Raw genomic sequence first — 25,371 nt, 5'->3', positions numbered from 1 at the left:
GAATACTTCCTAAATATGTACATTACACAACTTCCCATCCCACATTTCCCACCCAAAAAAACAAGTCCCGTCAAAAGAGGCAGGTCAGGACAAGTGGATGACAGGGTCCTGTGGAAATCAATGACCCAACCCAAAGTTACACCAATTAATGCGAGAAGGACTCTAGCACCACTGCCAACAAACTACCTCATTCTTCAAAGTACACAACTGTCTGAATAGAACCAATTTAATAAATAAACAATGCATGTTTCCTAAATAAGATGACTGCATTGGAAGCTCAATTCAGACTGTACTTCAAGCCCGTCTGAACTGTGATAACACAACTAGGAAGAGAATATTTACTGTAAAAAAAATTGAAGCATGCATGGGTAGCTTGATGACAGAGAGGATTTACAAACATGCAGAGTGATAAGACATTGGTTTGCTTCCAGTTCTTCTGAAAAGGAACCAGGACAGAAGAAATCCACTGGTCACTATGTGTAGCAACACTGTAATTAAATGTGTTTACAATTTCTGCAAAATACTGACCACAGCAATTCTTCTCAATTCGACACCCACCCACCTAGGTGGAGTTTAGGCAGAGAAAAAAAATAGCACATCATGCAGATAAGTGAGGTCTCAGCAACTCGTTACAAATGCCATAAGCAGAGTTTAAGGAGCAATTCGCCGGCCCACATTCTCAGGAGAGGGAATGTGTGTGGTACAGATGGGAAGGAACTAACTTTTTAAATTTATAACAGACAAGTTAAACAAAATATTTCAGATCTAAACAATTTTAATGTTACAAGTACATTAGAGTAACAAAGGCATTTTAGATTGTCTTGCAGACAACCTCCTCTTAAAATAAGGATCAAAATCAAATTAATCCACCTTCTTCCTTGCAAAATAGAACATGGGAGCAGTCACACAGTGAGACCAAGATCACAAACAAACAACGGTTGGAGAAGACTATGCTCTTTTCATTTCATATTTTAGCTTCCAGTATTGAGTACAGAAGTGAGCCTAACGCAAAGTCTCACTTCTCTGGGAACTTCTGTACAGCCAACTCTACACTCATCTGATTGTTAGTTCTGCAATATGAGTGTGTATTCTCAACGCTGTGCATAAAACGTTGTCAGTTTTTCATTAGTGTAACCATGCAGAGAGTAATCGGAGAGTCGCATGAATGCACAACCCACACTAACCCACCCTTTAATTTCCTGCAAATGCTGGCTCATACTGAACACTCATATGGAAAGGTTATGGCATAATGTTCAACTCAGAATTACTGCGCACTGTCAGTAATGCTGCCTTCCCACAACTTCAACTCAAACAAGAAATGATGATATTCTTTCTTCACCACATAAAAGTGTCAACCAATGGTTTGCCCACATCACTAAAACAGATTAACAGGTCATTATCTCATTGAATTGGGGGGACCTTGCTGTGCGCAAATTGGCTGCCGCATTTCCCTACACTATAACAGCACTTTGAGATGTCCCAGTGTTGTGAAAAGCACAATATAAATGCAAGTTCTTTTTTCTTTCATTCTTTCAATATTAATGCTAAATTGTAGGGAGTCCACACATATTGAATATAGAAATCTACGGTGCTGTTTACAAGCTGAGGCAGTTCTCAATTTGAGTACTGCCACCACATATTGAAGCACAATTAAGTTGACTTGATACAACTTTCGGCTGTGCAGTGAACTATATATTTTTTTAATAATTCATACTTCAAGTTCTGCAAACACATTGACCAAATATTTGTGTTGAAGCTGGAACTGCAATACCAAAATGCAGACTATATTACTGGAAACCAACATATTCCAAAAAGAGAAAGAGAGAAAAAAAGAGAAACTCTCGGTCTGGGAACGATGCCCGGTGCAGTGGAAGACAAAAATTAAAATGATCAAAGTATAAATAATGTCTAAAAAATAAAAATCTAATGGAAGATTAAAACCAAATGATGATAAAAATGTGGGTAGTTTGCTTACCCACAGCATACATTAAGGCACAGGAAAAGCATAACTACTAAAGTTTGTGTTAACAGTTGTATCAACAGAGCAATGCAGCAGCTCTGGCAGGACTATAATGTAGGAAAACTTGCAAATAACATTAGTTTTTCTTAAACATTTTCATTTTCTACCCCATTTCCTACCCACTTATTCTTGATACATATGCCTCACCACAAATACCATTGCTTACAGCTTATTTCTGTTATACCGAATTTTCCCACAAAGGTATCTTGCAAACCACAAGTTAGTAACATTTCTTTCAACTCGTATTTCAACGAGCATTCCATTACACTACCAACTGCAAATATCCATCACTTCTTCCAATCCAGCTCTGAAGCACATTTTAAAATTGGAAAGGAACAACAGAATTACTTATTTTCTTTTAAAATGTAATCTCAGTTTTCATTTAAAATAATTAAATCTAGAGGAAAATATGAATATTTTCTACTACAAAAAATAATCTTGTGCACAGTTATTTTCTTTTTCGGTGATTGTTTCTCCTCAAAATTTCGCCCATTTCTGGAAGGCATCAATTTTTGGTGGAGCATAAACCCACAGGCAGTATCTAGGTAGCTACCCTATCAAATCTCTTTATCATTTTAAATACCTTGATTAAATCACCTCTCAACTTTCTAAACTTGAGAAGTTCGAGAGATGGAAGCTTACGGAAGCTATTTCCTTTGGTGAGAGAATCTAAAATAAGGCAGCATAATCTTAAAATAAGAACTATGCCATTTAGGAGTGAAATTAGGAAGCACTTTTTCACACAAAGGGTAGCAGAAATCTGGAACTCTCTCCCCCAAAAGGCTGTGGTCGTGGGATCAATTGAAATTTTCAAGACTGAGATCAATGGATTTTTGTTAGGTAAGAGTATCAAGGGATATGGAGCAAAGGCAGATAAATGGAGTTGAGTTACAGATCAGCCATTATCCAACTGAATGACGGAACCGGCCCGAGAGGCTGAATGGTCTATTCCTGCTCTATGTTCCTTTCCAAGGTGTTGAGACTTCTGATCTTTCACTTTCTGGAAGCTCCAATCTCAATGCCTGTTCTAGTGTCAATGAGAGTGTCAAAGATCCTCATCATGTTTCTGAAAGCCCAGTTACCTTTGCTACCTGCGCATTTCAGGTCCTAGGTTCTAAAATTGGATAGCCATGTAGTGAAGGATAGAATACAGGAGCCTAATATTTAGTTGCTTCCAACCTTTATTCACAGAGATTCCGCTTACATATACACATACATGCCCTACCCTACCTAAGCTCTCCAACAAAAAGAATGCAAGAGTCCCCAATTGATACCCACCACCTGAATACAATTAACACTAATTGAGTGCACCACCGGCACACCGTGGCTGCAGTGTGTACCATCCACAGGATGCACTGCAGCAACTCGCCAAGGCTTCTTCGACAGCACCTCCCAAACCCGCGACCTCTACCACCTAGAAGGACAAGGGCAGCAGGCACATGGGAACAACACCACCTGCACGTTCCCCTCCAAGTCACACACCAACCCGATTTGGAAATATATCGCCGTTCCTTCATCGTCGCTGGGTCAAAATCCTGGAACTTCCTATCTAACAGCACTGTGGGAGAACCTTCACCAACCGGACTGCAGCAGTTCAAGAAGGCAGCTCACCACCACCTTCTCAAGGACAATTAGGGATGGGCAATAAATGCTGGCCTCGCCAGCGACGCCCACATCCCATGAACGAATAAAAAAATATATAAAATCATAGAATTAACACCGGGACAGCAATGCTTTCATCTCCCTGGACTGCTCTCCCATTTTTATATTTTGAGGCTGCTGCTGGTCTCCCGCAGCCCATCACAAGACATTTGGCAACACTGATCAATTGCCATGCACATGCACAAAAGAATCAATATTTTCAATTACTTGGCTTTTAAGGACTTCCTCTTAAAATTGTTTGTATTTTCCCATTCTTGTAGAGAATGAAGCAGGTCATCAGAAATCTTACATTTTAAAATGCTGGAAATTGACGCTAAGCTGGTCTTGCATAATATTTTGTATCATAACCAAGCATGCGACTGCAATCACAGTATTTAACAGACCAACACAGAAAACTGTAGTTTCTACAGCAGATCTGGAGACGCACAAAAAAAGTGGGTTTATGCTGCCGGTCGTCCTGTGGAAGCAGTCCGTTTACATTTGCCAGGACCATCAAATGCGCAGGAGTCGATGTCATTGGAGTAAAGGAAAAGCACTTTAAAATCGAGTAATGTAAAAAAGATCACTCCTCCTAACATGTCTTCACCTCAACTCCCTCTCCCACACCTTCCAGTCATTCAGGCATATTCAGGAAATGGATAGGCAGTCAGGTGCAGTATCTGACCACTGAAATATCAATTAGCTGTTATTTTTAGCACCTGTAGAACTAAGAGTTCACAAATGGCTCATGACCATGGTACAGATTACTTAATGTATGCAATCATGTCACACAATTTTTGTATGTCACACCACTTCCATGAGTATATGCCTACTGTACCTTATTAAGTAGGATGTTAGATTTCTCTGAATCTTATCATCAATTTGCAAGGGAGTTTCTAATGAGGAGATGGGAAGGGGAAAGAGAAGGAAAAATGGGAAACAACTGTCTTAGTTGTTCCTACCTTTCCATGTGTCTGGGAAATTAGTGAAATTAGGAAGAATTTTTTTTCACATAAAGGGTAGTAGAAATCTGGAACCCTCGCCTTACATATGCACCTGTTCTTTTCCTTTCTTTTAAATTTCTCCTGCTGGTATAAAAATAGCTGGCCAGACTACTTGTGAAAAACTACTGCACAGAAAAGCATTTATTTAGCACCTTATGACATCCCAAAGTGCGTCAGAACTACTGAATCATTTTCTGAAGTGCATTCAATATTCTGTAGGCAAGCCAGGAACATGCCAGGAGTAGTAGCTGTGTTTTTGTGAGATTGTGGGATTCAGCAGTGGAGCTTCCACTGCCTACTTATTTCACATGCCTCCAAACTGTCCCAGGTGGATTCTGATAAGTTCTAATTTTAAGCATCCAACTGGTTTAATTTAGTAATTGGATTTTCAATTCATCAAATTTGCACATAAATGCAAGATCTTTTTGCACATTCAATAAAATATTCTAAACAGTCACAAGAAACATTAAAAAAATGTACCGAGCAAAGAGCTGCCTGGTATTCAGGTCCTTTTATCTTACTGGGTCCTGGAAGAGTGACGCCAAAATTGGCTCTATGTTGCCATCAGCTCTACACAGGTAAAATCATTTATATTCAGGAGTACCACCGTTAGTGCACTAACGGTGGTACTCCTGAATATGAGGTTATGGCTCATTATGGTAAAAGTGCCTTAAATGGAAATATTATGAGGTTTATACTTCCATGAGTATTTTCTGCTGCCTGTGGCAGTGTAACTTTTGTGAATAGAGTTTTGACAAGAAAAATCCTGTCAGCAATTTTTGTAATCAAAGGTTATTAGTTTCCAAAACTCATAATAATCCCAACAATTAATCATAAACAGAACCAATTTTTTTTTTAAATAATGAAACCACTACCAGTGATATTACAAGCATTTTTTTCTTTGTTCATGGGATGTGGGCAATGCTGGCAAGGCACTATTTATAGCCCATGCTTAGTTGCCTTGAAGGCATTAAGAGTCAAACACGTAAAGTATGACAAGAGTCAAGTGTAGGCTAGAACGGGTTGCCTTCTCTGAAAGACCTTAGTGAACCAGTTGGGTTTTTAAAACAATCCAGCAGCTTTCATGGTCATTTGCTGGTGCTGGCCCACAAATGGGATTTGAACTTAACCTCTGGGTTGTTAGTCCAGTACCATAACTACAAGGCTACTGTACCTCAGTAGCACAATTACATTTTCACTATAACTACAACAAAAATGCACCTGATACAATTCGCCATGTGAATTAATGCAACTTTTGATATGCTCTGTTTCTCACTATTTTCTTGAAATCTGGTTTGTACTCAACTGAGCATTAACGACTCTTAAATGTGAATGTCAGTCAAAACATATCTGCACTTGGTGCGTGAGATAAGAAAGCATTCGCACACATAGGTAGAATTGGACACCAAAATCAGACGCCGGGCAGCAGTCCTGATATTTGGGTGCTTCTCACATGGCACAGCCCTCCAAAATTCAAATATTCCCTCTTTTAGAATTGGCTTCAATCTGTCATCTTCACGCAGGTCAATAATTTCCAACCGAAAAACTGCTTCATCAGTAACCAATAGGGACTTAAAAGCAATTTGCCTCAATGAATGGGACGACCAGAAGTCTAACCTGAGGCCTTTTCAATCCCAAATCTTTAAATCGAACAAAACTATTTTGAGGACTCTGAGGAAAGGTTGTGCAATGCTGGTAGCTCCGTTGATCTTCAGCAATATCCTTAATCACAAGATATTGCTAGCTGAAGTTGAGGCACTTGGAATTGGAGATAGCCTTGTGACATGCATAGGAAACTAACTGGGAATTAGAAGGCAAAGAGCTGGATAAAAGGGACATTTTTAGATCGGTAAGAGGTGACGAGAAGTGTCCTCCAGAGACTGGTGTTAGGCTTTTTACTTCGATTTGGGAATAGAGTAGGCAATACTAATTAGGAGATATAATGGATTTTGAAGAAATAAGCAGAAAATTGCAAGAAAGGTAGATAGCTTAAGCAAGTGGACAGAACGATAGTAGCTGTAATTTAATATAATAAAGCATGAGGTAGAATGCTTTGCGCATAATAATATCAAATGGAGTACAATCTAAATAGTGAAGTGCGAGGGGTGGGGGTTGGTGAAGATGGACAAAGGGATTATAAGGTCCAGGAACACAAGTCATGATAAGCTAGCTCATAAATGCAAAAAGCGATCAATAAGACTGATGAGATGTTGGGCTTTATCACAAGAATTAGAATATAAAAGCAAGGATGTACTATTGTGAACTACTGGTCAGACCTCAACTTAGGAACGATATACTGGCCTTAGAAAAAGTCTAAGAATTATTCACTGCGACAATCACTGGGAGGAAGGGGTTGAATTATGATGAGAAACTGAGTAAATGTGTGTTATATTCCTTGGCGATTAGGTGATTAAGGGCTGATCTGATGGAAGCATTTAAAATAACGAAGAGAATTGACAGAAAGACACAATACAGAACAAGGGATCATAAAATTAAATTGAAACAATGCCAGTTAAAAACAAATCCAGGAAAAAATTCTTCACACAAAGAGGGAATGCAAAAAGGACTGGCCGAGAAGCCCAATAATGAAAAGTCAATTGGGGTGTTTAAAAGTAAGATAGATGCTTACATGGGAAATAAGGATATCATGCAGAAAAATAAAGGAATTAAGAATAAAAAAGCAGAGGTGCTATGCCTTGCAAACCTATTAAGTAACTTGACTACACAAAGAAAAATGCACGTTATGAACATTTCTCTCACCTCCACTCCTCCATATTGGTATGTAAATTATGAAATAAGTTAATGACCCAAGAAGACAAATTAATCCAAAATTTATTTTTAATTATGTGGCACACTCTAGGCTTCAGACTTCATAAAGGACCAACTTCAGCTCTGCACCAACATTATAAAAATATTTGAAGTTGTTATGCCTTTAACCTCAAAATTCATCATGAGCAACATGCAGACAATGAAATTAAAATCATCTTTCACCCATAACCTGAACTCATCACTTTGGTGCTCCTATCTCAACATTACTGTCCACTCATCAGGCTGCCTGCTGCTCCCCTTCAGAAAATTCTAGTCCGCGCTCCTTGAGTACAGCATGCATGACTGTACCTGCCCAGAGAACTGTACCAAATGAAATGCCACCCAAATGTTCAAGAGCCGCAATCAAGATATTAAAGAGCCAAATGTGGCTCGCAAGCCATATGTTGGCTACTGACTTATTAGCTTCCTGGTGCATCTGTAAATAGAACAAACTTGGACCTCGCAAACCTGCATCTGTGATGAAGAAACCTAATTCAGGCGAACCAAGTGGTACAAATTCTTGCTTTGAATATAAATGATTTCACAAATATTCATGGACAGGTACATTTAAAAATCCTAATAAAGTGTTATATTGTCAAGTTTCAGTAGTCCACACTGACTGAGGCAATTCAATATTGAAAAATGTTTAGCTTTAATAATTTACAAAACATAATAAAAACCTGCTGATAGCTTTTTATTCAATGATTACCTGTTTCTGTTTTATTGGCGAATCCTGCTGCTTGTTTGATAGCAGCTGCTGTAAGTGCTAATCCTCTGCTTCTCCTTAAGCCGTGCTGTAACACAGTCTCAAACTGAGCACACAGACAGATCACCCTGTTAACAGAACAAGAGAAATGCTTGACAAAAAGAAATTGTTTGGAGGCAATGCCTTAAAAAGTTCCACTATTACTGCAAACCTGATACCAGCTGAAATCAGAGGTGCAAAAGAAGGTTCTAAGAAATGTAATTCTTTGATAAGGATTTCTAACATCAATACTGGTGGTTCTGAAAGCATTTGAACAATTAGTCCAAATTTGAGTAGAAAGCACACACCAATACATTATTGTGAATCAGGTTTAAATTTCAGATGCAAAAAGGATGTAAAAAGAAAAAAGGTTTTAATGAATCTTCATTTATATTCTAGAACTACAACCGATATACTTTGCAATTTTAGTACAAGATGTTTAATTGCTTTTCAACAACAATTATAATCAGACTTACAACTACTTACACTGCTATAGCACTACAGACATTTTAATGCTAAGCATTAAATCAAAGAATTGCAAATACTGCATCAATTCAAAGTCAACTAAATATTTTCAATAAACATGTCAGAAAATTCTTTCCTGGTGAAGTATAGACTAAAGTTTGAGAATAGTGTCGCCTGCATCAGTAAAATAAGTTTTAAATCAAATAAGAATTATTGCGCCCATTAATACTTTTAGGTCTCCATTTGTTCTTCACAAAAGAATTATACTTTGTGGTCAAAACAACCTTTGTTAAACTTCAGACTTTTGGTGTAGAAAGAAAACCAGAGGTCAATATTTTGTTTTAAAATAAGCCACCATAAAAAAAAAGTGGATAATGAACCAAGGAGGCAACGAAAACAGGCACTTAAAACTTTTTTCTTTTCTTGTATGCAGGGCCTGCTTCACCATCCCCCTGGACCCAGGCCTAACTAACGCATAGAATCTGAGACCAAGCATGCTGCCTCAATCTCGTATCTCAATCAGTGCAACGTTACTGCGAGGTCTCTCCAGAGAAAATAAAAGCAATAACAAAGCTGTTCCATTCTAAGAACCAGCACCAAGAACACAGTGAAATAAGTGGGCAGAGATCACAACACCAGGATTCGGGGTTGTCCTTTGGACAGCCCTGAGTCAGGAAAGGATTCATTTCATTTCTGGTTCAAGGCTGACCTGAATTGTTCAGTTACAGTGGACATCAAGTGCATGAGACAAATCAGGCCTGCAAAAATCAGTCCACTATAAATGAGCTGCATTATATTAATTACGAGTAAGATAATAATTAAAATTAATATAACTAAGAAGGAAAGAAAGAACTTGTATTTATATAGCACCTTTCATGGACCCCCAAACTACTTCATAACCAATGAAGGACTGTTGTAAATGTTACACCGCTGTTCAAAAAAGCAGAGAGCAACTACATGCCAGTCAGCCTAACGTCGGTGGTGGGGAAACTTTTAGAGCCAATAATCCGGGACAAAATTAATTGGCACGTGGAAAAGTATGGGCTAATAAATGAAAGCCAGTATGGATATGTTAAAGGCAAATCATGTTTGACTAACTTGATTGAGTTCTTTGAGGAAGTAACAGAGTGTTGATGAGGGTAGTGCGGTTGATGTGTATATGACTTTCAAAAGGCATCTGATAAATGACAACATAATGAATGTTTTAGCAAAATTGAAGCCCATGGGATTAAAGGGGCAGTGGCTGCGTGGATACAAAATTGGCTAAGAGACAGAAAGCAGAGAGTAATGGTGAACTGTTGTTTTACACACTGGAGGAAAGTATAGAGTGTTGTCCCCCTGGGGTCGGTATTAGGACCACTGCTCTTTTTGATATATATTAATGACCTTGCCTCGGGTGTACAGGGCATAATCTCAAAGTTTGCAGATGACATAAAACCTAAGAAATGTAGTAAAGAGTGAGGAGGATACTAACACACTTCAGGGGGACATAGGCAGACGGGCGAAATGGGCAGACACATGGCAGATGAAATTTAACGCAGAGAAGGGTGATATGATTCATTTTGGTCGGAAGAATGAAGAGAGGTAATATGAACTAAATGGTACAATTTTAAAGAGGGTGCAGGAATAGAGAGATCTGGGTATGTACATACACAAATCTTTGAAGGGAGCAGGACAAATTGAGACGGCCATTATAAAGGCATACGGATCCTTGGCTACATAAATAGAGGCATAGAGTACAAATGCAAGGAAGTTATGCTGAACCTTTATAAAACACTGGTTAGGTTCCAGCTGGAGTACTGTGGCCAATTCTGGGCACCACACTTTAGGAAAGATGTCAAGACCTTGAAAAAGGTACAGAGAAAATTTACTGGAACGGTACCAAGGATGAGGGACTTCAGTTATGTAGAGAGACCAGAGAAGCCGGAATTGTTCTCCTTAGAGCAGAGAAGATTAAGGGGAGATTTGATAGAGGTGTTCAAAATCAATAAGGCTTTTAATAAAGTAAATAAGGAGAAATGGTTTCCAGGGGCAGAAGGGTCGGTAACCAGAGGACACAGATTTAAGGTAATTGGCAACAGAACCAAAGGCGACCAAAAACTGTGAATGCTGGAAATCTGAAATAAAAACAGAAAATGCTGGCACCATTGTACAAGCAAAGCAATAAATAAATAAATCACCAAGTCAGAAACCAACTGTGTTTGGTGAAAAGTTTATTTTCTCCGGCATTCATGTCACTTTTGTTTTGCCAACGGTCTGTTATATTATACATTTATTATACTGGGAATTGTTTGTTGACTAGTATACAATTCAAGGTTTTCAACAACAACTAATCACTATAAAACAAAGCGCAAAACTAAACTTTTCAAGTACGAAAGGCCTACTTCAAAAATATAAACATTGTTTCGCTTACCGACTGTCAGTGTCTGATGCAATTTCCTTTCTTCCTCCAAAGCGAATTTGGCACTATATTTGAACAAGAGAGTGGGTTGAGCAATGATGAAAGCAGAGAAAAGAAAATGTTACATATAATCAAAAGAGGTGACTTTATAATCCTCTGAGCATAATTATAGAATAGTACGAATTCATAGTCATCCATCTTGATTCAATACCTGAGAGTTTAGATTGGTTTTGGCAGTGTAGCATTCAGCCAAATCATGTCCTCAAAGTGACTGAAGACACTTTTATGCAACATGTCCTATCACAGCAATGAACACACAGCTAAGTGAATGAGGGAACCCTCTACAAATTATCCAGTCAGTCAAAGCCCCCAATGGAAAAGCAGTATTCTGTGTAATATTATACATTTCATGACACGTACTGATTTCAACGTGTGCCCTTTCAACCAAAATCCAACATCCTGTACACAAAATGAGCCGTTGCCCACAAAAGGTCGAGACTGTGTATTTGCAGTGCCAACACCAAAGTATGGAAGCAGAAGAAAGAAAACAATGGAGAGGGGGAGAGAAGAAACAACTCTCTCCAATCAAGTGGGTATTTTTGAATAACAAAAGTGGAAAGGCACCGATGTTGTTGTAAAAGTTTACAATCACAATTTTAAGCACTAGCAGCCTTGTGCAACAACGTAGAGTTTGAAATCTGGATTTTCTGTGGACTCATCAAAAACGTCACTTGTTATCGTGAGTGAGTGACGTGGTGGAAGAAATTGTTTGGAGGGTGAAGCAACGCATCAGTAAACAATGACAATCGTTTCTACCATGACAAAAGTCAGTTTGTTTAACGACAATTCCAAAATGAATTCAGCTGAAACATTAGGATGCCCTCAAATGACTCACTACTTAAGCTATGTATCACTTTAACTTGTTCCAAATAATTGTATATTAAGTGAAGAGCTGGCTGGAAGACTTACTCAGTGAAAGTAATGCAAAATACAATTTCGGCAGCCATAAAATTAAACACGTGAAAAATGAAGTTTACAATTATGGAGAATGGTACTATATTGGACTAAGCAGTAGTCATTGTGGTCACATTTCTGTGCTGGTGAGCTGACCCAAACAGTACAAATCATAGGGATCAACCCAGGAAACTGCAGATCAGCAAAACAAAAAGACAAAACAGCAGCACTGGAAGAGCAAGAAAAAACACTGGGGAAGGGACATTTAGGGAAACGAAGCACTTGAACAGAAATTTATTTTAAAAATACTGAAAAGGGGAGGAAAAAACAGCAGAAATGAGGGAAGGAGCTCCAAAAACAGGTTTTCTTCATTAGAGTTGGGCCTAATTCACCTTAATTTTATTCAATTAAACTGAGAATCAACTACCGGAAAGTTACTCCAGAGCTGAGTTGGAATAAGGAAACAGTCTACAAGAGGAGACAAGGCAACCACCTACTCAGGGATGTCCCTTTGTTACATTCTGCAATTACAGCAACCGAAACAAAAAAAAATCTAGCTTGTATCCCATTCTATTTAACAATAGCACTCCTGGTCAGGGATCTGCTGTACCGGTGCAGAATTTAGAAATCTTTTCTGTTTCAGTTCTTTAGTTAATTGAGTTTCCTGCATTTCTAATGAACAGAGGGAAAATTCCATGCATCTAGACATAAAAAGTGACATAAAGCAAAGAAATGGAACAAAATAAAGAAAATAAAAGGTAAAATTAGAAAAAGTGATCAGAAACATTTCTGTATTCTATGATATTTATTTCCCTATCATATTTTATGCACTTTCCCTCTTTTTGACTCCTGCATTTGCTACAGAATAAATTACCTTTAGATAGACCCCTTACTCTGGAAGTTTTATTTAGATTATACAGTTCAAAATTTGACTGGAAGAGTACTATGAGACAGGAAATTACAGTTTGACTGTGGTACTTTTTCACTTGGAAACTTGAGCTGAACGTTTTTTCGGTGGAAAGGAGGAGTTGGTGGTTGTATTTCTTTTTGTGACAATGTAGTTCTGTGATAAGACAATAGTAACTTACTGTTGCATTGCTAGCCAAACATTACCCAAGAAACTAGATATTTGCTGCTAAAAACAGATTAGCCAGGAGATTTTTTTTTGCTTAAAGGGGAAGTTTGGGTAGGAAAGAGACTGCATAAAACTGGGAGGCAAAGGATTAAGCAGTAGGATAACAGACAGGCAGTCAAAGCAACAGAGCTTGGACAGAAACAGACGGAAGCCCTGATGGAAAGGAACACAACATGACTAAGTAAAAGCAAAGCATTGCTCAGGAGGAGTGAAGAAGAAAAAACCCCAATAACAGAATCAGAACACTTGGTTTATATGCTACACAATAAAATGGATGTCAACGGCAATCAGGATCTTGAATTTTCTGCATTTTGTTTTGGGGTTTACCAATCCTCATTAATTGAGCACTACAGGTAGTGATGAATGTGACAAAAATGAAGCAATATATATTGGCTTCTTTCTTTCTCTCGCAGTATGTTTGGAGCTGAAAACCATGCTCATTCACAGAAATTGGCCCAGCTTGTTTTGATACATAATAGCCCCAGAACAGACTGTACCTCTGAGACAGCGAGCTAAGGAAAGATCCAAAACAAATTCAAATACAAGCATCCTGCAGGTTTTGTTTGAATATATGTTTTATTTGCAGCTCTATTTGAGTTTAAATGATACATATTTAAATTTCCTTTGTCCCGTTCAGATTTTGTAAGTATATCTCAGCCTATGTTATTTGGTTCATCAGAAGAATGGCATCAAATATAGACATGGCAAAGAGACTCCATGAAAGGTCACCACCCACTTCAGGAACCTTACACCATGTTTAGTTCACATTGAAGTTTTGTGTAGCAGACACAAATGTTTATCATTTTCTATCATTCCAAAGAGAAATAGTTATGCCTGTAACTACTCTAAATCTACAGTGTGTAATTTCTAGTGTTCACTTATCCTCTTAGTGTTTAAAAAATCTGCTTGACATTTTTATACCATAAGTCAGGGGTGTCCGATCTTCAGTGCTTGTGGACCATGTAGGCGTGTATCATGGAGCCTCAGAGATGACAAAGTTCAAATCTTTGTTCCCATTAATTAGCATATAGTCTCAAAATGCTGATATTAATAAATCTTGGTGTTCTGATTAGGATTTACCCACCAATGAGACAACAGCGCTAAGAACGGCCCTTTTTGAAACTTCAGGCGCACAAAATTCAAAAAGGGCAAACCAGTGCAAATAGGACTGAGTTGTCTGGGCTCGGGTGTTGGAAGTTGATCACTTCGGGTCTGAGGCACAAGTTAACAGTGCACCGCCTTCCGCAGTCAAGGAAGATTACAAGAGGGCATATGATACAACCAGCAAGCTGAAATGCAGTGACAACATTTTTCTGCTCAACCCCAGGGCTCAGTACAAATTCCATAGATAGTGGGTAGGTAAAGGCACATTCTGGTGCACAGGGAGTGAGAACACCCCTACAGGAGTGGCAGGATACAGAACCCAAGAAAAATATCTGAAGCAAAACCCCAAAAATGAAACAATGAGGTCCTAGAATAAATTATTACCATTCATATTCTGCTTTACATACTTTTTCTAATAAAATTCTGTCACACCAGTCAGCAGAATTATTATTTGTGTTATATATACACTGGTTCGCATAGAGTTCCAATGCAAAAGGAGATCTTTGTGAAAATATATGTGGAGTACCCCAACAGTTCAGAAAGTATATTCAGTGAATAGCTTAGCCATACAGACCAGGAATGTCCCAAGTTCGATCTGCAGTTTGTTAGCTGATCTCAGACATAATGGCAGCAGAGGTCCTTGCTTGGCCTCAGTGCGTTGAATTAGGGAGGAAGGCAAAAATAAACCTGGGTTGCCTCTCCGCTCACTGGAAGTACACATTAGTTGATGTCAGGTGAGGAGAGGATTGGGCTTGGATTTTATACAGCGAGTGGTTATATGATTTGGAATGCACTGCCTGAGGGGGTGGTGGAGGCAGATTCAATCGTGGCTTTCAAAAAGGAATTGGATAAGTATTTGAAGGGAAAATAATTGCAGGGCTACGGGGAAAGAGTGGGGGAGTGGGACTAGCTGGATTGCTCTTAGAGAGAGCCGGCACGGACTTGATGGGCCAAATCACTTCCTTCCATGCTGTAACCATTCTATGATTCTATGTGCCCCCTTCTCCCAGTTAAATGGCCTGTCATCCCTCACCACCAAGGCTCACACATGAATAGCCAACTGAGATACCGGCACCCATAGAACCATACCACAACAAGGAGTCGGTGCTTTCAACAAAGGATGGAGATGAGGAAAATATTGAGAAAAAAGTATTATATGTGGAAAATTCCTCTCCAGTCGATTTCCCTGCACTATCTCTAAGAAAAGGGTTTCATGTGGCTTTGTGAAGACAAAGATAACTGATCTAAAAGATGATTTTCAGAATTACTGGAAATTAAATGTTACTCAAACACTGTTTCAGACCAGAGATTGCCACAAAGATTACACTCAGCAGGTTAACTTTCATATTACTGAATAGCTTTTGTATAAAGTTTTGTTTTTGTTTCAGTTCTCACAGTAATTTTAAAAATCGAAGAAGGTAACATTTGGTGGAACCGACAGGGGTACATCCAATATAAATTTCTTATCCCCACAATGTTATGTCTTCTGGACTATTGCCATCCCAAGTTATCTGGCAACTTCTAAACTGAAAGCTATTCCCCCCACCCCTCTCCTCACTCAACATCCTGATCCTCCAAAGCTTTGCACTTCTGCCCATGTTTAACTTCACTCTTCACAAACTCTCACCCATCATGCATGGCCTCCCCCTCAAACCTGGCACCCTGCAAAGCTTTCCCACCTCGAGGTTGCTATTTGCAACAAGTTACATTTACATAGTGCCTTTAACACAGAAAAAGTCCCAAGTGCTGCGCAGAGGCGTCATTAAAAAAAAATGGACACAGAGCCAAAGAAGCCGATTAGGACCAAACGTTTGGTCAAATAGGTTGGTTCTAAGGAAAGTCTTAAAAGAGGGTTCAGGGAAAGAATTCCAGTGTGGGCCTTAGATGACTGAAGACATGGCCACCAATAGTGGGGCAAAGCAGGGGGTGGGGGGGAAATGCACAAGAGACCAGAGTCAGAGGAATGTGAAGTTCTGGAGGTGGTTGTTGTCAGAGGTGACGGAGATATTAGGGGTAAGACCATGAAGCAATTTAAACACAAGGGTGAGAATTTTAAATTTAAGGCACTGGGGAATCTGAAGCCCATGTATGTCAGCGAGAACAGGGTGATGGATGAGCAGGACTTGGTACTGGATAGGATACAGACAGCAGAGTTTTGGAGCTGAAATTTACGGAGGATAGAGGGTGGGAGACCAACTAGGAGAGCACTGGAAGAGTCGAGTCTGGTAGTGACAAAGGCATGGATGTAACATTCAGCAGCAGATTGGGTGAGGCAGGGCGGAGGCGATCAATGTTATCGAAGGGACAGTTGGCAGTTTATGTGATTGAGGGGCTTTGGGGTCGGAAGCTCAGCTCAAGGTCAAATCGGACGCCGAGGTTGAAAACAGTCCGGGTCAGGCAGTGACCGGAAAGAGAAATGGAAGGGCACAGAGTTTGTAGCAGTGGCTGAAAACAATGGCTTTGGTCTTCCCAATGTTAAGCTGGAGAAAATTGCAGCTTATCCAAGTCTGGAGACAACACAGCAGCAATGGAGGGGGTTGAGGGAGGTGATGGAGAGGTTGAGCAGGATGCCTTGAGCATGCACATGAAAGCTGGCCCTAAGCCTGCAGATATTGTTGCCAAGGGGCAGCATGGAGATAAAGACAAGGAGGGGGGCAATGACAAATGCTCTGACTACAAGGTAAGAGTGAAACCAAGTGAGGGCAGTCCTACTGAGGTGGACAATGGAGAAGAGACATCGGAGGAGGATGGTGCAATCGACTGTGTCAAATGCTGCAAAGAAGTGGAAGAGGGACAATGCAACATGGTCACAGTCACAGAGAATGTCATTTGTAACTTTGGTTTGGGCTGTGGCAGGGGCAGAAATCTGATAAAGAGAGATTCAAACGGAGTTGCGGTTAAGATGGGCATGGATTTGGGAGATGGCAACATATTCAAGGAATTTGGAGAGGAAAAAGAGGCTGGAGATAGTCAGCAGTGGGTTTTTTTGTTTTGAGGGGGTGATGATGGAGGTTCTGAAAGGGAAAGGGACAGTACCTGAGGAGGGGGAACCATTTGCAATGTCAGCTAGCAAGAAGAGAAGTTGGGTGGTTAGCAGTTTAATGGGAATGGGATCAAGGAGTAGGGGGTAGATTTTATGGATAGGATGAGCTCAGAGAGGGCTTGAGATGGGAGAGAAACTAAAAAGAGAGACACAGGTTCAGAGCTAGGAAAGGTTTGATTCGGTGGGCAAAGAGAAGGTGAGAAGCAACAAAAACAGCTGAACAGATGCTCAGCCTTGGCTCAGTGATAGCACTCTCGCCTCTTAGTCAGTGCGTATTGTGGGAGTGCTGCATTGTCAGAGGTGCTATCTTTAGAATGAGATGTTAAACCAAGACCCTGTCAGCCCTCTCAGATGGACGTAAAAGATCCAATGGCACTATACAAAGGAGAATCGGGGCATTCTCCTGGTGTTTTAACCAATACTCATCCCTCAACCAACACCTAAAAACAGATGATCTGATCATTTATTTCATCGCTGTTTGTGGGACCTTGTTGTGCCCTAATCACAACAATGACTACACTTAAAAAGTGCTTCATTGGCTGTAAAGCACTTTGGGACGTCCTGAGGACATGAAAGGCACTGTATAAATGCAAGTTCTTTCTTCCTCAATCTTAGTGACCTACTAGCACTTGTTGTAGGAGCTAACTTTGTAGAGGACAGGGGAGAGGGGTTTATAGAGATGATTGGTAATGGCAAAAAGAAGCCAGAGGTTATCTGCTCTCCAGGATAATCCTGGAGTCTAGGGTGCTTTTGCAAAGGAGAGCAAGGCCTGATTGCAGTTGACGTGGTCCAGCCAGATCTGGTGATGGATGGCTAAACCAGGCTTGGGTGTGGTAGAAAACTAGGATTTTGAAGGAGAGGCGAGAAGGGTAGTACAAGGTGAAATGCTTGAAGGAGGAGAAGGTACAAGAGGGTGATGCGAGACCAAGGTGTGACTTGTTGATAAGGGCTACACCATCACTGCAGCAATTTAGGCAGTGAAAGTGGCAGAAAGTATAGTGGGGCAGGCGGGAAGGCTTCAGTAAGGAGCAAGGAGTCGTCACCTATGAGGCAAGTTTCAGTCAAAGTTCGGAGATTAATCCACAATAAGGTCATGGATGGCAAGGGCCTTCGTCACGAGTGAATGAACATTCTGGAGTGAAATGTGGAAAGCAGTGATGATTGTTGATCCACTGGCAGAGTCCAATGGTGCAGTAGTGGATGGAGTGAGCATGAGGGAAGAGGTTAATGAGGTTAGCCACCAGCAGGTGCGCTGGGTGGGAAGGCTGGCGAGAGAGTAGGTTGGCAATTGGGGTTGCAGCTCATAAAGACGCAGCAATGGGCGCCTCAGTGGGTCTTTCGGAGAATGCCAAGAGACACAGAGGTTAGCTGGAGGCTTGATCAAAGGAGATTCAAGCCTGGGATGGACAGGAAAGACAGGAAAGGAGGAAGGCAGAGGACTAGGGTAGGGACTGGGGAGGGGAACAGTGATACAATAACTCACTGATAGTAATTGGTTTAATGCCCCAATATCCTACCTGTAGCTAGTAGCAATCCTACAACCCACTGATATTCACCTGTAACTACAGCCAGAATCCCCTGCACTGCACAAGGTGATGCCAGGCTCCCAAGTCGATGCCACAGGCCCTGTTTCTCTCCCTATCTTCATTCTCTCTGGTTTGGACTCCGTTCTGTGTGAAGGTGACAACTCTGAACTGGGAGCCTTAGTCAGAGCCAATCTGTACTTGGACTTCACACGTCAAAACCAGCCAACACAGACCGACCTGAACCAAACTGTGAGATTGCACAAAGGGCAGTGGACTCGGTGTTTGGGGCACTTCCCACAGGGCACTAAATTCAGTTTAGCACCAACATTTTTAAACCACTCCCTGGGTCAAATTCAATAAAGGAGAGTTTTCATAGAATGATAAAAATTATAGCACAGGAGGAGGTCATTTGAGCCCCAGTACAGGTGTCTGTGCCAGTGCTGCTGCTCTCTCCAGTATCCCCATTCTCCTCGGATCCTTGTATATTCCTCCTTTTCAAATATTAAGCCATTGCCTTTTAAATGGTTTCTAGTCTCTACCTCAATAGCCACTTGTGATAAACCATCCCATGGTCTAATAGCCCTCAGTTCAATAGTCATATCGTGCATCCCTAATGACTCCCTCAAGCATCTTACCTATTACTGACATCAATGCTCCATCATTGATCTCCTTTTTCTTGTCTGCACGCTGCCCCTCAGCAACATCATTCATTGGCATGGAGTTAACTTTCAAATGTCTGCAGATGACATCCATCACTACCTCTCTACCATCACCCTTGACTCCTCAACCACCATTTTGCTGTTCAGTATCAAATCCTGGCTGAGCAAGAACTTTCTTCAACTCAAAATCATCAGTTAGAGCTATCGTATATGGTTACCATCAACAACTCTACACCTCAATTCAACTCAACTCCTCTCCTCTCCTCTCCTCTCCTCTCCCTGACTGCTGACCCAGACGAAACCGAATGGTGCACAATCACAACATCTTGTTTGACGTCCATCATAGCCACCTTCAAAACTGCGTCTTTTACTCACCCTCCTTATCTCACCCCGACTACCACTGGAATCCTACCCACACCTCAGTTCCAAACTCGATTACTCCAATGCTATCTTTGCTGGCCTCTTAAATCCATATGTTGCAACGTGTCCAATACTCTGACACCCAAATCCTATCGACTATGTGCCACTCCCCTTCTACCCCCTGGCAACCTTCGTCATTTCCCAATTCCTCAACGCTTTGATTTGAAAATGCTTGTCTTCATCTACAAGTCTCTCCATAGCCTCATCCCTCTCTACCTCTGCAAATTCCATCATGCCTGTGAACCAGCATGCATTCTCCACTCTTCCTTATCAGCCTCAAACTTTGGAACTATCTCTCTAAATACTCACACCTTGCAACCTTGCTCCCTTCATTCAAAAGACTTCTCAAAAAGCACCTCTTCGATCGCCATTACTAACCGTTCTCCCATCAGTGCTCAATGCCTCTCTGAAGCACTTTGAGCTGTTTTATTACATTAATGATGTGGAGATGCCGGTGATGGACTGGAGTTGACAATTGTAAACAATTTTACAACACCAAGTTATAGTCCAACAATTTTTATTTGAAATCTACAAGCTTTCGGAGGCTTCCTCCTTCCTCAGGTAAATGTTCAGGAGCTCCTCGAAGCCTACGCATTTATACATATAGAACAATACATGGTGTTTACAGACTGCCCCTGCAACTGCCCGTTGCCAAGGCAGTCACCGTGTTCAGACAGAGAGGTGTCACCTACAGAACCCCCGAATACACATTCAACAAAAAAACAAACAGGAAAAAAAAGAGAGGCAGAAACATCCGGAAGGCAGAGAAAGCCAGCAAATGACCCATTATATTAAAAACAGATAGCTTTTGTTCGCTGGTGGGGTAACGTGTAGCGTGACATGAACCCAAGATCCCGGTTGAGGCCGTCCTCATGGGTGCGGAACTTGGCTATCAATTTCTGCTCGACGAATGTCCCTGACTGCAGTCAGGGACATTCAGTCACCGATCTTCGGGTAAGCGTTCTCCAAGGCGGCCTTCGCGACACACGACAACGCAAAATCGTCGAGCAGAAATTGATAGCCAAGTTCCGCACCCATGAGGACGGCCTCAACCGGGATCTTGGGTTCATGTCACGCTACACGTTACCCCACCAGCGAACAAAAGCTATCTGTTTTTAATATAATGGGTCATTTGCTGGCTTTCTCTGCCTTCCGGATGTTTCTGCCTCTCTCTCTCTTTTTTTTTCCTGTTTGTTTTTTTGTTGAATGTGTATTCGGGGGTTCTGTAGGTGACACCTCTCTGTCTGAACACGGTGATTGCCTTGGCAACGGGCAGTTGCAGGGGCAGTCTGTAAACACCATGTATTGTGCTATATGTATAAATGCGTAGGCTTCGAGGAGCTCCTGAACATTTACCTGACGAAGGAGGAAGCCTCCGAAAGCTTGTAGATTTCAAATAAAAATTGTTGGACTATAACTTGGTGTTGTAAAATTGTTTACAATTATTACATTAATGGCATGATATAAATGTCAAAATTGTTGCTGTCTCTCACACTTTGATGTGGAAATCTCTCCTATCTTTGAAGAAGAGGATCAATTTGTCACAATACGACAGTGATTCAAAGTAAAGCTTTGAAACACTGCATGGCTATTCCAAAAAAATTTTTTTAAGATCCACAGAATAAAGTAAATCAAGTCCCATGTACTCCTTCAATGCTGCACTCCAAATTTGAATGGAAACCCAATTAAATCACAAATCTTTCACATTGATGAAAGAACACAAATAAATCAATCCAATACTATATTCGATATAAAAAGAGCACACTTTGTGGAGAATCAATAAATGCTATTTATACTCTCACAAATGAGGGTGATCCAATAATTGAATTAGAAAATTATCCTTGTGTCTGTGAATATAAATAGCACTAAATTAAAATACTTTTTGGAAACCCGTGCAAGTGCTGACTCAAAAATGTGATAAACGTGTTATATTTCAGTGTGGAAACTGTGAAACACTTAGTTACTGTGACATCAGGAAAGTGGCATTTCATGGAAGATGCAGCCTAGTGTTTAACGCTTGTAAGACAAAATAATCATAGATTTTTAAAAATTATTTCCACTGCCCAAACAAAGACGAAGTGATACTTCAAAAGCACTTCAAACACATTTTCAATGGGCTAGCAAAAAACTCTCAAATGTTCCTGCTGAAAGCATACAGGACTAGAATTAGAATGTGTCATGAACAATTGTCTGGCACAATAGTATGAACCAAGCAACCTCTGAAAAGTGCTAGGCTCATTCACAGTTGAAACAGACGTTGACACAGCTCTATGGTGAGAATCAACTAGTCAGGATATTTCAAAATTCTACATCAGAGGTTCTTGGGTCAGCTTCTTTAAACCAAGACAGTCAAAACACCATGTGAGGAGAAAGTTACGGTGACATCTACATCTTTATTGCAAACGATTTAGAGGTATGTGTTCTGGCAATGCCTGTATGTCTGCCAATGTGGAAGCTTTAAGCTGATAAATTATCCAGTCAATGTCATCCAGTTTAAAAGCTTGATGCTTTATCTGCATATATGGAAAAAAGTATTGAAATTGATCACTGATTTTGTTAAGGATCAGATATCACAATTGGCTTTAATGTCCACCATCCAGTGAAACCCTCTCTAACCTGGAATGCATTTGTTTTAGTTCTGGAATCCAGATTCAACTCCAGAAGTTTCATTTGTGGCAAAAGAAAGTAAATCGAGGGTCACAATGCAAGACATTTGACAACCCCTTCTTCATAAATACAAACACATTTTGTAACTTTCAATTGCACCTTGTTGAAAGAGGGAGCTGGGTGTCCTAGTACATGAATCACAAAAAGTTAGTATGCAGGTACAGCAAGTGATTAGGAAGGCAAATGGAATGTTGTCATTTATTGCAAGGGGAATGGAATATAAAAGTAGAGATTGTTTGCTACAGTTGTACAGGGCATTGGTGAGGCCACATCTAGAATACTGAGAGTAGTTTTAGTCGTCTAATTTAAGAAAGGACATAATTGCTTTAGAGGCGGTTCAGAAAAGGTTCACTCGACTGATTCCTGGGATGAGGTGGTTATCTTATGAGGAAAGGTTGGACAAGTTGGGCCTGTATTAACTGGAGTTTAGAAGAATGAGAGGCGATCTTATTGAAACATATAAGATCCTGAGGGGACTAGAAGGGGTAGATGCTGAGAGGATGTTTCCCCTTGTGGGAGAGACTAGAACAAGGGCTACAGTTTAAAAATAAGGGGTCTCCCATTTAAGACGGAGATGAGGAGAAAATTTTTCTCTCAGAGGGTTATGAGTCTGTGGAACTCCCTTCCCCAGAGAGCGGTGGAGGCAGGGTCATTGAATATTTTTAAGGCTGAGTTAGGTAGATTCCTGATTAACAAGGGAGTCAAAGGTTATAGTAGGTAGATGGGAAAGTAGGGTTGAGGTCGCAATCAGATCAGCCATGATCTTATCAAATGGCAGAGCAGGCTCAAGGGGCCGAATGGCCTACTCCTGCTCTTAATTCGTATGTTCGTAGGAAATAAAATAGGAGACACTTTAGGTGACTGCCTATTACTGAAAGCACCCAAGAGGATGTATAGAACACAAATCCCTGCTGGTACTTTACTAAACAACATTTTCTAAGAAAACAAATTGTAATTAAGTAACTGAATTGACAGTTCATTCAAGAGAAAAAAACAATGGTAGCTCAGTGAAATATTTCTGATGACAGGAGGAAGAAAACCAAAGGGAATTGCAGACCAAGACCTCAACATACTGTGTCAGCAGGGAACATCAAATGGTTGTCACAAGGCGACAGTAAGAACATAAGAAATAGGAGCAGGAGTAGGCCATACGGCCCCTCGAGCTTACTCTGCCATTCAATAAGATCGTGGCTGATCTTCTACTTCAACTCCATTCTCCCACCCTATTCCCATATCCCTTGATGCCCTTAATGTCCAAAAATCTGTTGATCTCAGTCTTGAACATACTCAAGCCCTCTGGGGTAGAGAATTCCAAAGTAATTTTTCTTCATCTTGGTCCTAAATGACCAACCCCTTATCTTGAGACTATAAACCCTTGTTCTAGACTCTCCAGCCAGGGGAAACAGCCTCTCAGCATCTACCCTGTCAAGAATTTTATTCGTTTCAACGAGATCATCTCTCATTCTTCTAAACTCCAGAGAATATGGGCCCATTCTACTCAATCTCTCTTCACAGGACAACCCTCTCATCCCAGGAATCAATCTAGTGATCCTTCGTTGCACCCCTTCTAAAACAAGTATATCCTTTCTTAGGTAAGGAGACCAAAACTGTACACAGAACTCCAGGCGTGGTCTTATCAGAGCCCTATATAATTGCAGCAAGACATCCTTACTCTTATACTCCAACCCCCTTGCAATAAAGGCTAACATTCTCTTTGCCTTCCTAATTGCTTGCTGTACCTGCATATTAACTTTCTGTGATTCATGTACAAGGAGATCCAAATCCCTTTGAATAACAACATTTTAGTCTCTCACCTTTTAAAAAATATTCTGCTTTTCTATTCTTTCTACCAAAGTGGATAATTTCACATTTCCCCACATTATACTCCATCTGCCACCTTCTCGCCCACTCACTTAATCTGTCTATAACCCTTTGAAGCCTCTTTGTGTCCTCCTCACAGCTTATTTTCCCACGTAGCTCTGTATCGTCAGCAAACTTGGATACATTACACTCAGTCCTCTCATCTTAAGTCATTGATATATATTGTAAACAGCTGAAGCTCAAGCACTGATCCTTGCGGCATCCCACTAGTTACAACCTGCCAACCCAAAAATTACCCATTTATTCCTACTCTCTGTTTTCTGTCCGTTAACTAATCCTCTATCCAAGCTAATATAACACCCGATGAGCCCTAATCTTGTGTAACATCATCTTGTGTGGCGCCTTATCAAATGCATTTTGAAAATCCAAATATACTACCTCCACTGGTCCCATATGTTTCTCCACTATTTTTTCTTTACTAATCTTAATTCTTTAAGTTCCTCACTCTCATTAGACCCTTTGTTCCCACTATTTCAGGTATGTTTTTGTGTCTTCCACTGTGAAGACAGATACAAAATATTTGTTTAACGTCTCTGCCATTTCCTTATTCCCCATTATAATTTCTCCTGTCTCTGCCTCCAAGGGACCCATGTTTACTTTCGTTAATCTCTTCCTTTTTACATGCTTGTCGAAGCTCTTGCAATTTATTTTGGTATTTCTTGATAGTTTACTCTCATATTCAATTTTCTCCTTCTTCTTCAATATCTTGGTCATCCTTTGCTGATTCTAAAACCCTCCCAATCCTCAGGTTTACTATTCTTTTTGGTATAAGGAAAGATGGGCCTAGATTTTTACTCCGAGCCGTGGAGAAACCGGGGCGGGGGGTGGGAGGGGGGGGGGGAAGCATTTCCAGACGTCCTGACGATTTCGGCGTGAGGACATCTTTTAAATTTTTTTA

The 25,371-nt window shown here is 40.5% G+C and overlaps 1 protein-coding gene across 5 annotated transcripts in view; it reads right to left on the bottom strand.

Moving 5' to 3' along the window:
* snx29 (sorting nexin 29) overlaps positions 1-25,371 on the bottom strand; it is a 594,171-nt gene that overhangs the window by 546,736 nt on the left and 22,064 nt on the right. For all 5 annotated transcript variants that reach the window (XM_068003253.1, XM_068003254.1, XM_068003255.1 and 2 more), the window contains exons 3-4: positions 11,097-11,149; positions 8,183-8,307 (exon numbers count right to left, since the gene is read on the bottom strand). In XM_068003253.1, the coding sequence (XP_067859354.1) occupies positions 8,183-8,307; positions 11,097-11,149 (178 nt within the window). The remainder of the gene's footprint in view (positions 1-8,182; positions 8,308-11,096; positions 11,150-25,371) is intronic.

This window comes from Heptranchias perlo, chromosome 22 (assembly GCF_035084215.1).
Source record: "Heptranchias perlo isolate sHepPer1 chromosome 22, sHepPer1.hap1, whole genome shotgun sequence".
Classification (NCBI taxonomy): domain Eukaryota; kingdom Metazoa; phylum Chordata; class Chondrichthyes; order Hexanchiformes; family Hexanchidae; genus Heptranchias; species Heptranchias perlo.
The sequence above is the reverse complement of the archived record's forward strand: the minus strand, read 5'-3'. Positions and strand labels throughout refer to the sequence as shown.